This window comes from Nematostella vectensis, chromosome 4, assembly GCF_932526225.1.
Source record: "Nematostella vectensis chromosome 4, jaNemVect1.1, whole genome shotgun sequence".
Classification (NCBI taxonomy): domain Eukaryota; kingdom Metazoa; phylum Cnidaria; class Anthozoa; order Actiniaria; family Edwardsiidae; genus Nematostella; species Nematostella vectensis.
In genome coordinates this window covers 18,592,710-18,609,687 of record NC_064037.1, presented here as the reverse complement: position 1 = coordinate 18,609,687, position 16,978 = coordinate 18,592,710, and the positions used below count along the sequence as shown (strand labels likewise).

The 16,978-nt window shown below is 41.3% G+C and overlaps 1 protein-coding gene across 1 annotated transcript in view; it reads left to right on the top strand.

Annotated features, from left to right (window-relative positions):
• Window positions 1-15,179, top strand: part of LOC5503420 (protein LTV1 homolog) — a 29,824-nt gene extending 14,645 nt beyond the window's left edge. The window contains exons 9-13 of the mRNA XM_032371768.2: window positions 6,157-6,325; window positions 7,570-7,709; window positions 7,969-8,024; window positions 13,012-13,200; window positions 14,226-15,179. Coding sequence (XP_032227659.2) covers window positions 6,157-6,325; window positions 7,570-7,709; window positions 7,969-8,024; window positions 13,012-13,200; window positions 14,226-14,333 — 662 coding nt within the window. The 3' untranslated portion in view covers window positions 14,334-15,179. The remainder of the gene's footprint in view (window positions 1-6,156; window positions 6,326-7,569; window positions 7,710-7,968; window positions 8,025-13,011; window positions 13,201-14,225) is intronic.
• The last annotated feature ends 1,799 nt before the right edge of the window (window positions 15,180-16,978 follow it).

Sequence of the window (16,978 nt, the reverse complement as noted above, 5' to 3'; positions counted from 1 at the left end):
ACAGTCAGTGCCTTTGAAGTTGCGTGCGGGTCATTCTTCAGAATGCTGCCTCCAAACTCATCAGCACACTGGAAGAGCTGTGCCGATGCTAACGCTGTGTGTATGCCCGATCCAGTTTTCAACACCTCCCATCGTCGCTGGAAGACTTCCACTCCTCTACTGGGCCCCCTATATTTATCTTCGGCTGGTCGAGTTTGGGGCCTCAGCATGAGGTATGTGCGAAGAACAGCTGCCGCATGTGCCAGGTTGTGGTTGGTCATTATTGCGATTGCCAGTGTCTTGGAGAACACCTTGGTCGTGAAGTCGCAGTGTGAAAGGAACACTCTACATCAACCATGACTTCTTCATGGAGAAACTTCTCGGCTTGTCAATAAATCATTTAATAAAAACAATGAAGAAGTCCTAGGATTAACAGTGTTACAATGAGTGGTAATGAAGATAACAGGATAACGGTACAAGCATAGGACTTACAATAAAGTAGCGAAGACAGCGATAAGATCATCCGATCAAAATACAAGATGGTCAGCGGTGATGCTGAGCCTGCGGTGCGGTGATAGTAAAACCCTTCAGAAAGTATTCCATGTACTGTAGGTTGAGGGTGCTCATGTTAATTACATTCGTTACTGACGTTTAGTTCACTTGTTTCAATTTTGTTTTCCATAACTTTCATGATTTCAATTTTTATTTTTATTTTTCATGACTACTGTATAGAAAAAAAGGACATTATTATTCACTCTTAGCATCTTTGGCTCACAGAGCTTTTGATTAGAAACTCATGGTAGCATTCCACTCCATGAGTTCATCTGTGATACGAAAAAACACCAAATAATATCCCGGCACATACACAGGGGGGTTGCGCGCACCCCCTATGGCGGACAAAAAATCAGTTATTCCCTATTGAGGAATCTTTAAATACAATGCTTTCTCCATATGGATACCTATGAAACCGCACCTGCCCTCCGCCAATCCTATGTCTTGGAGGGATGGGATTAGTACCAGTATATGATTGAACTAATCTTATTTCAGCCTGAAGGGAAGGAGGCAAAGGCCCAAATTTTCTGACATTTTTTCTAAATCCATGCGTTCCCTCCCTACTAGTAAACCAGAGAGAGAACTTTCATGCGTTCCCTCACTACTAGTAAACCAGAGAGAGAACTTTTATGCATTCCCACCCTACTAGTAAACTAGGGAGAGAACTTTCATGCATTGCCACCCTACTAGTAAACCAGAGAGAGAACTTTTATGCATTGACACCGTACTAGTAAACTAGAGAGAGAACTTTCATGCATTGTCACCCTATTAGTAAACCAGAGAGAGAACTTTCATGCCTTGCCTCCCTACTAGTAAACTAGAGAGAGAACTTTCATGCATTGCCTCCCTACTAGTAAACCAGAGAGAGAGCTTTCATGCATTGCTACCCTACTAGTAAACCAGAGAGAGAACTTTTATGCATTGACACCCTACTAGTAAACCAGAGAGAGAACTTTCATGCATTGACACCCTACTAGTAAACCAGAGAGAGAACTTTCATGCATTGCTACCCTACTAGTAAACTAGAGAGAGAACTTTCATGCATTGCCTCCCTACTAGTAAACTAGAGAGAGAACTTTCATGCATTGCCACCCTACTAGTAATCCAGAGAGAGAACTTTCATGCGTTGCCACCCTACTAGTAAACCAGAGAGAGAACTTTCATGCATTGCCAACCTTTACTAGTAAACCAGAGAGAGAACTTTCATGCGTTGCCTCCCTACTAGTAAACAAGAGAGAGAACTTTCATGCATTGCCACCCTACTAGTAAACCAGAGAGAGAACTTTCATGCGTTGCCACCCTACTAGTAAACCAGAGAGAGAACTTTCATGTATTGCCACCCTACTAGTAAACCAGAGAGAGAACTTTCATGCATTGCCTCTCTACTAGTAAACCAGAGAGAGAACTTTCATGCATTGCCTCCCTACTAGTAAACCAGAGAGAGAACTTTCATGCGTTGCCACCCTACTAGTAAACCAGAGAGAGAACTTTCATGCATTGCCACCCTACTAGTAAACCAGAGAGAGAACTTTCATGCATTGCCTCCCTACTAGTAAACCAGAGAGAGAACTTTCATGCATTGCCTCCCTACTAGTAAACCAGAGAGAGAACTTTCATGCATTGCCAACCTACTAGTAAACTAGAGAGAGAACTTTCATGCATTCCCTCCCTACTAGTAAACCAGAGAGAGAACTTTCATGCATTCCCTCCCTACTAGTAAACTAGAGAGAGAACTTTCATGCATTGCCTCCCTACTAGTAAACTAGAGAGAGAACTTTCATGCGTTGCCACCCTACTAGTAAACCAGAGAGAGAACATTCATGCGTTGCCACCCTACTAGTAAACCAGAGAGAGAACTTTCATGCGTTGCCACCCTACTAGTAAACCAGAGAGAGAACTTTCATGCATTCCCTCCCTACTAGTAAACCAGAGAGAGAACTTTCATGCATTGCCACCCTACTAGTAAACTAGAGAGAGAACTTTCATGCATTCCCCCCCTACTAGTAAACTAGAGAGAGAACTTTCATGCATTGCCTCCCTACTAGTAAACAAGAGAGAGAACTTTCATGCGTTGCTACCCTACTAGTAAACCAGAGAGAGAACTTTCATGCATTGCCACCCTACTAGTAAACTAGAGAGAGAACTTTCATGCATTGACACCCTACTAGTAAACCAGAGAGAGAACTTTCATGCATTGCTACCCTACTAGTAAACTAGAGAGAGAACTTTCATGCATTGCCACCCTACTAGTAAACCAGAGAGAGAACTTTCATGCGTTGCCACCCTACTAGTAAACCAGAGAGAGAACTTTCATGCATTGCCAACCTTTACTAGTAAACCAGAGAGAGAACTTTCATGCGTTGCCACCCTACTAGTAAACCAGAGAGAGAACTTTCATGCGTTGCCACCCTACTAGTAAACCAGAGAGAGAACTTTCATGCAGTGCCACCCTACTAGTAAACCCAAGAGAGAACTTTCTTGCAATGCCACCCTACTAATAAACTTAAGAGAGAACTTTCATGCATTGCCACCCTACTAGTAAACCCAAGAGAGAACTTTCTTGCAATGCCACCCTACTAATAAACTTGAGAGAGAACTTTCATGCATTGCTTCTCTACTAGTAAAGTAGAGAGAGAACTTTCATGCATTGCCACCTTACTAGTAAACTAATAATAATAATAATAATAATCTTTATTGCCTTAGATAAATCAACATGTCTAAGTTTACAAAATGTAGGAGAAACCGATTATAAGTAAATGCGCTACATCAATTATATGTCACTATATTTAAAGACAAGCCTATTGACAAAAGTATTTTTGAATCGCTCTGAGTGAACCCTAGGATAAATCACATTTCTTTTTCTGAGGTTGTATTTTTGGTCTTTTTTCTTAGGCAGGATTTTGCTCAGAGGATATTCAGGTTGATCTAAGCGAGTACGATAAATCTTCTTATCTGCCTCCTCTAGAAGTTTACGGATGTTTACAATGTTTGAAATGTATTTCCTTTTAAAGCATCTCTCTAGGAAGTTCTGTATGTTTGTGAGATCCGAGTCTGAGGCACCAAAAACGGACAAGCCATAAGTGAAATTAGGAAGGACAATAGACTTAAAGAGGTGATCGAGTTCTTCTTGACAAATTCCTTCCTTTCTTAAAGATCTTAAAATGTAAAGACACTTATTTGCCTTTGTTAACTTGGAACGCACATGTTCACTGTATTTGCCGTTAGACTGAAAGGTAATCCCTAGAATCGGTAATACCGTACATTGCGGAATGTTGTTCACTAACTCGATATTCTGATTACACCCTTTCTTGCGGAAAACTAGCTCTTTGCATTTAGATGAATTACATACCATGCCATTGTCCTAGAGAGAGAACTTTCATGCATTGACTCCCTACTAGTAAATTAGAGAGAGAACTTTCATGCATTCCCTCCCTACTAGTTAACTAGAGAGAGAACTTTCATGCATTGCTTCTCTACTAGTAAACTAGAGAGAGAACTTTCATGCATTGCCACCCTACTAGTAAACCAGAGAGAGAACTTTCATGCATTGCTACCCTACTAGTAAACTAGAGAGAGAACTTTCATGCATTGCCTCCCTACTAGTAAATTAGAGAGAGAACTTTCATGCATTCCCTCCCTACTAGTTAACTAGAGAGAGAACTTTCATGCATTGCTTCTCTACTAGTAAACTAGAGAGAGAACTTTCATGCATTGCTTCTCTACTAGTAAACTAGAGAGAGAACTTTCATGCATTGCTTCTCTACTAGTCCAAGAACAAGCGGACTAAGGCTCAATTATAAGGTTGTTTATTCAGGTTTTCAAAAATATCTTGGCGGCCATGTGGAAAGGTAGCTACCGAAAATCTAATTTCAATTTACCTTGGTCGACTTCACATCCGGCCACCATTTTGTTCGTCATTGGAAACCTCGCGTTATGAGCAGACACTTAATACAAACATTTCATTAAGCCTGAAAAGTGTTCTCTATCCTTTTAAAACTTTGATTTTTTATATGTGTATCAATAAGAGATTGCTTTAAGTTTTTCCGTTTCTGGGGATATTTACTTCATGTTGTCACACGTAGGAGCACGATATAACAATGTATTTATAAAGACTTTGTATAATTGAATATTCTAACAAGTATAATTCTACACTAAGAAGAAAAATAAAAACTATTACATTAAAATAAATTAACTTAACACGCTTACTCATAACACACACACACGCCGGCAGTCCAGCAACAAATCTTGCAACACATCTTGAGTCATGTAAGGAGATCTTGGTAACACAAATCAGTTTTATCTTACTTCAACAGTTCCATGTTATGCACTTTATCAGTTCCATGATATTGGCTTCTACCCTCTTCCTTCTTCTATCCTCGGAACTCCGTTCGTAGTTCTGTAACTCCACTATGGTATTATGGTATGTGTTTTGTTACCACCTCTTTCAACAAGGCACGCCTGCATGGGCGTTTAGCTAGTGTCTGTTGATTACACGGGTCGAGTTCATGGTCTTGTATGATCTGGCTGCTTCCAGTGACGAGAGAGTTCTCCTGGTAACTTGCGTTGTTACGGTAACAGTGAGAGATGGACACTCTCACAACTAGCATGAAGTCCCAGAGGGATCTATAATTCGATTACACCTCTCTTTCTGATAAGTTCAAGATGGTGAGCGCGTCTCATGCGCACCGCCTGTGTACGGCGCCTGGCAGAAGAAGCACGTCTTTAGGAAAATTGATAGCGCCCCGTTAGAAACGGCGTACAATAACTTGCTCTTAAAAGGTTTTGAGTCTCGTTCTTTCCAATACGCCCCTCCAAATGCACTGACCTTACAAAAGAATCGTCACAAAGGTGTCAAGGGCTGAAGGTTTGTACTTGTTGACTGAAGGTCTCTCTTTTCAGCCGGCTGGACCTCTGGTAATAAATGTTAAACACTATACTCGCAGGAAGTTCTTGTATTGCGATTGTGACATGCCCATTCTCGCAGCCTCATCTAAAATATCCCTTCTCACAATTTTAAACTCGATAATCCCCCGGCTCAAAAATATACCACGTTATAAACCGGCTCCATTAATAATCCCTAATAATATTATTGCCTCATCCCCCTCCATATTTCGAGGCCTGCTATTGCTCTTGAATTGACAGTTTATATTAGAAAATTGCTAAATACAGAAATTGAAATTAATTAGCGGTGCACTGATGTAAACACACCACCGAACATAAAAACAGACTCGACTAACACTTTTTGTTAAACTTCGAGAAGTCTATAAGAGTATGATGTGGAATTATTCTTCCTGCCATTGATGAAAAATATCGGCATTTCAAGCGAAATTAGGTGTAATTATTCACTTTTCTTGAACGGGATGCGTCGAAAGCATTCTGCAAATGGCAGGTGTGTAATTGACCAATTAACCAAGGTCACTTTGAACTCGTTTTTTATATGAAATCTACCATTCCACATGGCCGCCAAGATATTTTTGAAAACCTGAATAAACAAGCTTTTAATTGAGCCAAAGCCCGCTTGTTCTCGTAAAATGAGTACTCGGACCCAATTTTGGGGTTCTTAAGTTAGGACTATACTGTTTAACCAGAAGGCGAACCTGATCCAATTTCTATTTTTTTGCTCAGGTCTGACAATGCTAGATGATAAATTTGAGAAGGTTATGGAGGAATATGATGAAGATGAGATCGGAGCTTTGGACCATGAAGAGGTTCTTGGCACAGTTGACACTAATGCAGATAGTCACATCATCAATGCTATCACTGAAGAGTTTGAGCAGACGAGGACTAAAGTCCAGTAAGTTTGGTTATACATTTTACATTGCTACATCTATTATAGTGGATAACACGTGCCATTCACCTAGTGCACTTTCACTTCCAAAACAAGGCCAATCACAGTCCAAAACAAGGCCAATCACAGTCCAAAACAAGGCCTTTCTGATAGCATGGTGAGTACAAGTTTCACTCTTCCGCTCAGCGACGGATATTGCCGAGTTTATCACTCTTTTGTGGAAACTTCTGAGCTATCCTAGATAGATTTTTATATTTCGTTCCTTGTAAGACACCTTCATCGATGCTTTTCCACAATGTGAACAGTTGCCACGCTGGAAAATTTTGTCAGATCGATATGGAATGGAACATTTAGAAAATTATTTTGAGAATTAACTTAGCGGTATCCTTTGGTAACGGTAGCCTCAGCGAAGAGGCCTACTTCCCTTAACCCTCGATCAGCGCCTAATCCCGGGTTAAAATTCGCTAATAGTAGGTTAGCTAACCGACGGATAACTCACCGTTCCCGAAAGCCAAGTAATTCCCCAAATTACTAACCCTGGATTAAACGAGTGAAAAACTGGTTTGAGGAGTAAAATTCACACAGGGTACCCAGTATATCAACAGAAAGCAACTTAAATTTACCTTTGGTGATTTTATTTTCGCAGAAAAGCCCCAAAACACCTCTACATCACCTGTAATTACCTCCATTTCATTGCCAAAAATGTCATTTGCAGGATTCGAGTTGGTGCGTGAAACTAGCGAGACAGATTCATTTCAAGTATAAATTTCATGTAACTTTCTGTCTGTCCCAGCACAATTTTCAAGTCAGCATCGCAACGAAGGTCGCATAATAAAGCAAAATGTTAGGATATTTCATCCCTACATTGTTTTGTGTAACATCTTTTTTGTCGACAACTTTATTTTATGAGGCTTTAGTTCTACTACAAAGTTTGGGAGGCCTGTGTTACGCCAACTAAACAGTGGGTTAGCGAGTTAACCCACCTCGCGAGCAGGGTTAGATTTTACCTCCAAACTGACCCAGAGTTAGCCCTAACCAGCGTTTCGGGAATGAAACTAATCTGGGGGTAAAAATTTAATCGTGGGTTAGGGTTAGTTTAACCCTGGGTTAGCGCAAATCGGCTTTTCAGGAACAGGCCCCTGGCTATTTGAAATCACACTATCAGAAAGGCTTTGCTTTGGGCTGTGATTGGTCAAGAGCATATTGATTGACAGTGCACTACAGCAGAAGTCAAATTATTTGAATTTTAGCTTCTCAGGGCTGCCACTGGAGGGAAAAGGAAATGGCTCAAAATCTAACAGGACGGAACAGAGCAGTGGCGAAGACGATGAGGATTTGGTCAGGGTAGCAGAAAAACCCAAGGAACAATGGGACTGTGAATCTATACTAAGTAAGTTTTTCTAATACATAAACTACTGTTGTGGATACACTGAGTTCTAAAACACTCAAATCCTTGCCGTTGACGAGAATAGTATTTTTAAAAGTGGTAATTTCTGTTTCGGTATTTGTCCTCAAATTGACTGTTACCTTAGCACACCGTCACACTCTGGTCACATCAATGCAGCATGAAGCAGCATGAAGCAGCATGAAGCTGGGGTGTTGTAACAAATGTTTCTCATAACATAACAGGTTTTTCATGTTTCCACTAGGCACTTACTCCAACCATTACAATCATCCTACACTTATCAAGGAGCCACCATCAAAGGTAAGGGTTACAGGGGTAGTACCACTATGAAAGGTAAGGGTTATAGGGGTAGTACCACTATGAAAGGTTAGGGTTACAGGGGTAGTACCACTATAAAAAGGTAAGGGTTACAGGGGTAGTGTCACTATGAAAGGTAAGAGTTACAGGGGTAGTACCACTATGAAAGGTAAGGGTTACAGGGGTAGTGCCATATGAAAGGTAAGAGTTACAGGGGTAGTGCCATATGAAAGGTAAGAGTTACAGGGGTAGTACCACTATGAAAGGTAAGAGTTACAGGGGTAGTATTACTATGAAAGGTGAGGGTTACAGGGGTTGTACCACTATGAAAGGTGAGGGTTACTGGGGTAGTGCCACTATGAAAGGTAAGAGTTACAGGGGTAGTACCACTATGAAAGGTAAGGGTTACAGGGGTAGTACCACTATGAAAGGTGAGGGTTACAGGGGTAGTACCACTATGAAAGATAAAGGTTACAGGGGTAGTACCACTATGAAAGGTATGAGTTACAGGGGTACTACCACTATGAAAGGTAAAGGTTACAGGGGTAGTACCACTATGAAAGGTAAGAGTTACAGGGGTAGTACCACTATGAAAGGTAAGAGTTACAGGGGTAGTACCACTATGAAAGGTAAGAGTTACAGGGGTAGTACCACTATGAAAGGTAGGGGTTACAGGGGTAGTACCACTATGAAAGATAAGGGTTACAGGTGTAGTACCACTATGAAAGGTAAGAGTTACAGGGGTAGTACCACTATGAAAGATAAGGGTTACAGGGTTAGTACCAGTATGAAAGGTGAGGGTTACAGGGGTAGTACCACTATGAAAGGTAAGGGTTACAGGGGTAGTACCACTATGAAAGGTAAGAGTTACAGGGGTAGTACCATTATGGTAAGGGTTACAGGGGTAGTACCACTATGAAAGGTAAGAGTTACAGGGGTAGTACCACTATGAAAGGTAAGAGTTACAGGAGTAGTACCACTATGAAAGGTATGGGTTACAGGGGTAGTGCCACTATAAAAGGTAAGAGTTACAGGGGCAGTACCACTATGAAAGGTAAGAGTTACAGGGGTAGTACCACTATGAAAGGTATGGGTTACTGGGGTAGTTCCACTATGAAAGGTAAGAGTTACAGGGGTAGTACCACTATGAAAGGTAAGGGTTACAGACGTAGTACCACTATGAAAGGTAAGAGTTACAGGGGTAGTACCACTATGAAAGGTAAGGGTTACAGGGGTAGTACCACTATAAAAGGTAAGAGTTACACGGGTAGTACAACTATGAAAGGTGAGGGTTACACGGGTAGTACAACTATGAAAGATAAAGGTTACAGGGGTAGTACAACTATGAAAGGTGAGGGTTACAGGGGTAGTGCCACTATGAAAGTTAAGAGTTACAGGGGTAGTACCACTATGAAAGGTAAGAGTTACAGCGGAAGTGCCACTATGAAAGGTAAGGGTTACAGGGGTAGTACCACTATGAAAGGTGAGGGTTACACGGGTAGTACAACTATGAAAGGTGAGGGTTACAGGGGTAGTGCCACTATGAAAGTTAAGAGTTACAGGGGTAGTACCACTATGAAAGGTAAGAGTTACAGCGGAAGTGCCACTATGAAAGGTAAGGGTTACAGGGGTAGTACCACTATGAAAGGTAAAGGTTACAGACGTAGTACCACTATGAAAGGTAAGAGTTACAGGGGTAGTACCACTATGAAAGGTAAGGGTTACAGGGGTAGTACCACTATAAAAGGTAAGAGTTACACGGGTAGTACAACTATGAAAGGTGAGGGTTACACGGGTAGTACAACTATGAAAGGTGAGGGTTACAGGGGTAGTGCCACTATGAAAGTTAAGAGTTACAGGGGTAGTACCACTATGAAAGGTAAGAGTTACAGCGGAAGTGCCACTATGAAAGGTAAGGGTTACAGGGGTAGTACCACTATGAAAGGTAAGGGTTACAGACGTAGTACCACTATGAAAGGTAAGAGTTACAGGGGTAGTACCACTATGAAAGGTAAGGGTTACAGGGGTAGTACCACTATAAAAGGTAAGAGTTACAGGGGTAGTACCACTATGAAAGGTAAGGGTTACAGGGGTATTACCACTATAAAAGGTAATAGTTACAGAGGTAGTGCCACTATGAAAGTTAAGAGTTACTGGGGTATTACCACTATGAAAGAAAAGAGTTACAGGGGTAGTACCACTATGAAAGGTAAGGGTTACAGGGGTAGTACCACTATGAAAGGTAAGAGTTACAGGGGTAGTACCACTATGAAAGGTAAGGGTTACAGGGGTAGTACCACTATGAAAGGAAAGAGTTACAGAGGTAGTGCCATATGAAAGGTAAGGGTTACTGGGGTAGTACCACTATGAAAGGTAAGAGTTACAGGGATAGTACCAATATGATAGGTAAGTTTTACAGGGGTAGTACCGCTATGAAAGGTATGAGTTCCTGGGGTAGTACCACTATGAAAGGTAAGGGTTACTGGGGTAGTACCACTATGAAAGGTAAGGGTTACAGGGGTAGTACCACTATGAAAGATAAGGGTTACAGGGGTAGTACCACTATGAAAGGTATGAGTTACAAGGGTAGTACCACTATGAAAGGTAAAGGTTACTGGGGTAGTACCACTATGAAAGGTAAGAGTTACAGGGGTAGTGTCACTATGAAAAGTAAGGGTTACAGGGGTAGTAACACTATGAAAGGTGAGGGTTACAGGGGTAGTACCACTATGAAAGGTAAGAGTTACAAGGGTAGTACCACTATGAAAAGTAAGTGTTACAGGGGTAGTGCCACTATGAAAGTTAAGAGTTACAGAGGTAGTACCACTATGAAAGGTAAGAGTTACAGGGGTAGTACCACTATGAAAGGTAAGGGTTACAGGGGTAGTACCACTATGAAAGGTAAGAGTTACAGGGGTAGTACCACTATGAAAGGTAAGGGTTACAGGGGTAGTACCACTATGAAAGGAAAGAGTTACAGAGGTAGTGCCATATGAAAGGTAAGGGTTACTGGGGTAGTGTCACTATGAAAGGTAAGAGTTACAGGGGTAGTACCACTATGAAAGGTAAGGGTTACTGGGGTATTACCACTATGGAAGGTAAGGGTTACAGGGGTAGTGCCACTATGAAAGGTAAGGGTTACTGGGGTATTACCACTATGAAAGGTAAGAGTTACAGGGGTAGTACCACTATGGAAGGTAAGGGTTACAGGGGTAGTGCCACTATGAAAGGTATGAGTTACTGGGGTAGTACCACTATGAAAGGTAAGAGTTACAGGGGTAGTACCACTATGAAAGGTAAGGGTTACTGGGGTAGTACCACTATGAAAGGTAAGAGTTACAGGGATAGTACCAATATGATAGGTAAGTTTTACAAGGGTAGTACCACTATGAAAGGTATGAGTTCCTGGGGTAGTACCACTATGAAAGGTAAGGGTTACAGGGGTAGTACCACTATGAAAGGTAAAAGTTACAGGGGTAGCACCGCTATGAAAGGTATGAGTTCCTGGGGTAGTACCACTATGAAAGGTAAGGGTTACAGGGGTAGTACCACTATGAAAGATAAGGGTTACAGGGGTAGTACCACTATGAAAGGTATGAGTTACAAGGGTAGTACCACTATGAAAGGTAAAGGTTACTGGGGTAGTACCACTATGAAAGGTAAGAGTTACAGGGGTAGTGTCACTATGAAAAGTAAGGGTTACAGGGGTAGTAACACTATGAAAGGTGAGGGTTACAGGGGTAGTACCACTATGAAAGGTAAGGGTTACAGGGTAGTACCACTATAAAAGGTAAGGGTTACAGCGGTAGTACCACTATGGAAGGTAAGGGTTACAGGGGTAGTACCACTATGAAAGGTAAGAGTTACAGGGGTAGTACCACTATGAAAGGTATGGGTTACAGGGGTAGTACCACTATGAAAGGTAAGGGTTACAGGGGTAGTACCACTATGAAAGGTAAGAGTTACAGGGGTAGTACTACTATGAAAGGTAAGAGTTACAGGAGTAGTACCACTATGAAAGGTATGGGTTACAGGGGTAGTGCCACTATGGAAGGTAAGGGTTACAGGGGTAGTACCACTATGAAAGGTAAGAGTTACAGGGGCAGTACCACTATGAAAGGTAAGAGTTACAGGGGTAGTACCACTATGAAAGGTATGGGTTACTGGGGTAGTTCCACTATGAAAGGTAAGAGTTACAGGGGTAGTACAATGTTTATTCAGGAATAGATCAAGTCGAGACATTATATTTTGTATTTCATATATAAGGTTCTCTTTTAAGGGTAGATGTTTAAAGCAATGTTAAATCCTGAATCTCAAGATAATTTAATCCGTTCAAACCGTTCAAGATAATTTAATCCGTTGACCTAGTCAGCGGTATCTAAGCTTTCCAACAATGCTTTGTGGTCCCCACTCTAATCACACATCGTCGTGCTGGAGCAAGCATAACATGATAGTTGTTTTTGTATTATTAACAAACATACACCTATTAGCGTATTTGGAAAGTGCCTTAGGACATTATCAAGTCTATTGGGGCATAATTAGTGCTATATTCTTATCCTGCTGGAGGATCAAAACAGTGGCGGATCTAGGGGGGGGCTTAGGGGGTTTAAAGGGGGCCTTTTTGGGCTGCCGGAAAGCCATATGTAACAACAAAAATCACCCTCTCCCCCCTTTGTCACTGAGCCAACCCCCCAACCCCTTAGCGAAAAGTTAGATTCGCCCTTTCAAAATAAAGGTATCTATTTGTGTCTTGAGTTATGTTTGCTGATCTATTTCCTTTGTGTGGTATTTTGAGCGTTTTGTTGATAGGGTCACTCCTGCTGTTTTTTCTTGTTTTATTTGAAATTTGTCAAAGAACCTGATCTATTTTTTGGCTAAGGAGTAGTTGCTATCACCTTGGTTAAAAGGCTCGTTGTGTTATTTTGTATCGATGGATTGTTTGGATTGAAGGGTCAATGCGTTAAGTTTGAAGAAGACTATTATTTTTCAGACTAAAACGATCAAGTTGTCAAAGAAGACAGGTATTCCCATTGGTGTTCTACCTGCAAGGCCTTCTTGGAAGGAAATAAATCAACCAGATCATTTAAAACAAATGGAGGTCCTTGTTGGCCCCAAGCCGCGCAACGAGGATAAGGAGCAGAAGAGATTACGAAAAAAAGCGGTCAAGGAGGAGCGTAGGGTAAACACTTACTCACTTGCCCACTCCCTCGCCCACAGTAGAATTCGCCCTCTGACGAATAGTCATCCTCGCAGTCGTCACTGTAGTCCTGTCGTCGCCTAGCGTGACGAGTCCTTAAATCGCCGACTTGCGTGACGAGTCCTTAAATCGCCGACTTGCGTGACAAGTCGAGCAAGGCTGCAAGGAGGCTATTCGAAGAGGGCTAATACTCAAAATCGAAACGTCAGCAAAAGGCAGAGCTCCTTGTTTTCCTACAGCTAGTCTAGAGACTTTCTTAAACTGTTTGAAATATGATTTTTTTGTGCTACATGTAGACAGTACGATGTCGCGTGGTATTTAATGATACTAGATGTTGCTATGTTTCTTTCTGTTGCTTTTGTCATTCAAACTCACGGAATTCCATTTGGTGCTTTTTGATTGGTCAGCGACTTGCGGAGAGGTGCCGTGATGTGAAACCAATTACAGAATTACAGTGCTGGCCATTGAAACGCTTCCATTTTTTAGAATCACAGTAGCCAGATTTATCAGTTGGATATCGTCGGCGAAAGCTCGCCGAATATTAACAACAGCATAATTCTCCTTCAGCCCCCCTCCCTCCCCCCCCCCCCCCCCCGACTGATATTCACAATACTGGTGCAATTCTGTATAAGGTCCAAAAGAATGTGTGTATTCCGCTAGTGCGCGGCCTGGCACCACAATATTAAGAAACTATGGCGCACGCGCAACTGAGTGCAGCGCTGAGGTCAATAATACTGCTGATAGTATAAGGGAGGGGAGGGAGGAGAGGTATGGGACAACCTTGCCCTGGTGGGGACCAGTATACTCAGTATTGCCCATATCAGGTTTCGGAGAACTTCATCTCTCCCGTCTGGTAACTCTACTTAACCCTGCGGCTAAATACACTCTCTGGTGCTGTTTTACAGGGTTGTACCCAAACAAATTCTAACTTTTTTTCAATCCGATTGTTGTATTGACTCATGCTGAAAAACTGTAGAAAATAAATTAAAACTTTTACTTATTTTTAGCAACGAAGAAGCGAGAAGAAGTCCAACAAAATGGCGTTCAAGGCAGAAAGCAAGCGGCAAGAAGTGTCAATGCTCTTCTCCAAACAACAACAAAGCCTCAAGTTATGAACTAAGGCAGGCAGACATTTAGTTAAGGTAGCCAAAGCTCCACAAAACCCGAATAAATGTTATCCTGCGGTTAAAGTTATCCAGGCTTATTACAACTTTCCCCAGGTATTTACATAACGGAGATACATACGAGGGACAAGAAAATGGTTCAAAACAAGAAATTTGTCTGGTTTGAAAAACGAGGTTTGTCTGGTTTGAAAAACGAGATTTGTCTGGTTTGAAAAACGCGGTTTGTCTGATTTGAAAAACGGGGTTTGTCAAAAGAAGGCTGGCACTCGATCGTAGTACCCTTTAGGGGTAAAAATCACGGTTTTGGTACCTTTTATGGAGTTCGAGTTCAAGTGCTGGCATTTTTTTGTGACACGGTACCTTTTAGGGGTCAGAACAAGCTGCTACTTCGATATTAAAAAAAGTTTAATGAAATGGATTTACATGCTTTTCAACTACAAATGTACGTTGTTCGTTAGTACCTTTTAGGGTAAAAATTGACTAGAGCCACGCCCTTTTTGGTACCATTTAGGGGTAAAAATTTCCTACGAGCACCCCCGTCATTATAATATGGGAGCCCCCCCCCCCCCCCCCCCCCCCCGGGTCCTGTACGATTGTATGGAAACTCACCCTACGATAATTTGTGGTCATATCGAAACCACTTTGCGGTCGATTGCGATTTCTACTGTCAAATTAGCTGCCTTAATTTTCCCCGCAAAATTTATTTTTAGGCCTCGTGTTATGATATAAACATGAAAGCTTTGGAAGAGAAAAACTTACAAAACAATTACTTCCTAGGTTTTATTCATATTGATTTGTGTAATACGATTTTGGGAGGTAATAAAGAATTGTTTTGTACGTCTTGTTTGTCATTTGTTTTGTAAGGTTCGAAATACTTCGTCCCGACCTATTCGCCTCACTTATATTTCGTGTGCAATGAAATAACTAGTACAAATAGCATTTTTTTTTTTGTCTAAATTTATCCTTTTGTGACTAAAAAAAAGGTTGGAAATCATCTCTCGCTGCGGAAGTTTTCACAACTCGCCGTCGTTGTAGTTTGCCCTTTGAGCAAACCCGCGAGAGATGCTGGCTGGATATGAGCCATTGTGTGGAATGCAATCGTTTTACTTCCATTCCACTTTAAAACTGCAAAATGAGCGACAGCGATCATTCGAGTGGCGAATTCTAACACCCAGACAGCAGAAATGGTTGGTTGGCGGGGCCGTCTTTTTCCGTATCCGGAGCGGGACATTTTGTGAGCTTTTTTGTGTTGTTTTGTTTGGTCGCACGAATTTAGCTAAGACAAAATCGACCAAAACACCAAAGCCACCAAAAAAAAAGAAAATGGACGAGCACTCTGAGTCGGAGTTTTTTATCCTGGAGAGATTGAACACAGGTAACCCAAGCACTCGGTTTGTATTCTAGTACGCAAGAGAATTTGTATAGTGATGAAAAAATGGGAAATTAAAGGAAATAGACTTCATAGTGGACTCACTTTATTATTGTCTTTTTTGGTATCTCTCTTGAGTATTTGGGCCCATTTTACTTACTCGTTTCCCTTTCAACACTCATACATGACGAGAGAAGAAGAAAGAGAGCATTTTTTCTATATTTGTAGGCCGAATTCTCGGAGACCTCGGGCTACCTGGCTACGGAGAATGCTCTAGGTGCAACCTTCTCTCTTTCTTCTTCTCTCGTCTTGTATAAAGTGTAGTAATTTTTTTTTATTTGTAAAAGCAATATTTTCATCAAATCATAAAGCAGCACAAAGCGAGTGGCCTAATTTTACTTTGTTCTCTAGATACCGTGGAGTTTTCGAACTAAACGGTCTATTCATGCCGTGAAGCCTGACATCTGAGCTTTCTTTGTTATTGTTTGGATCAACTTCACCTATGCTAAAACCTGTAGCTTCTTCCAAAAGGTTCAAATAGAAAGAAAATAGCCCAAAAGTCGTCCAATTACTTGTTGAAGCTATTCAGTCATTTACATTTTTAATTTGGCACCGCGCGAAAGTTTCCCGGTCATACCGGGAAATATCAAAATGAGGCTTTGGCGTATCGACCGAGGCTTTGCGTCAATTAATATTGACGAGGGAAATTACAGTTTCCTAAAACGATAAAATAGCCTGAATGTATATTCCACCCTTGACTACTTGGTTAAATTGGTCACTTCAGGATATGAAAGGAGAAATATTCTGCGAACCATGGAAGAATAAACTTGGGTAAACTATATTGCGTGTCATTGTAAAAATGTGAAAAAGTATTGCATGAAACATAGCAGAAATTACAATTGATATATAATCCCCTGGGTAACAGAGACGCCGCTTGGCGGCTCTAGTGAAGCTCGAAGCCTCGGGTACCTAGGTTATTATTCCAGAAATATTTTTAGACTATCAAGATCATTGTGAATCATTCAATTGGCCATTGTACTCAATGCTCAACACTCTTAGTCTACAACACCCGTTTAAAAAACAAGGCTTTTTATCACCCACTCGGAATATAAGGATTCAAATACAAGGAAACATTATTTTACCAAGCATTTTCTCCGTTATAATGGTTAGAATACATAAGGCCCCCCCCATAAGTTGAACGAACCCATGGCAAATTTATTCAGCCCAATAGTAACCAGTAATAACAAACCAAAACGAGTAATAACAT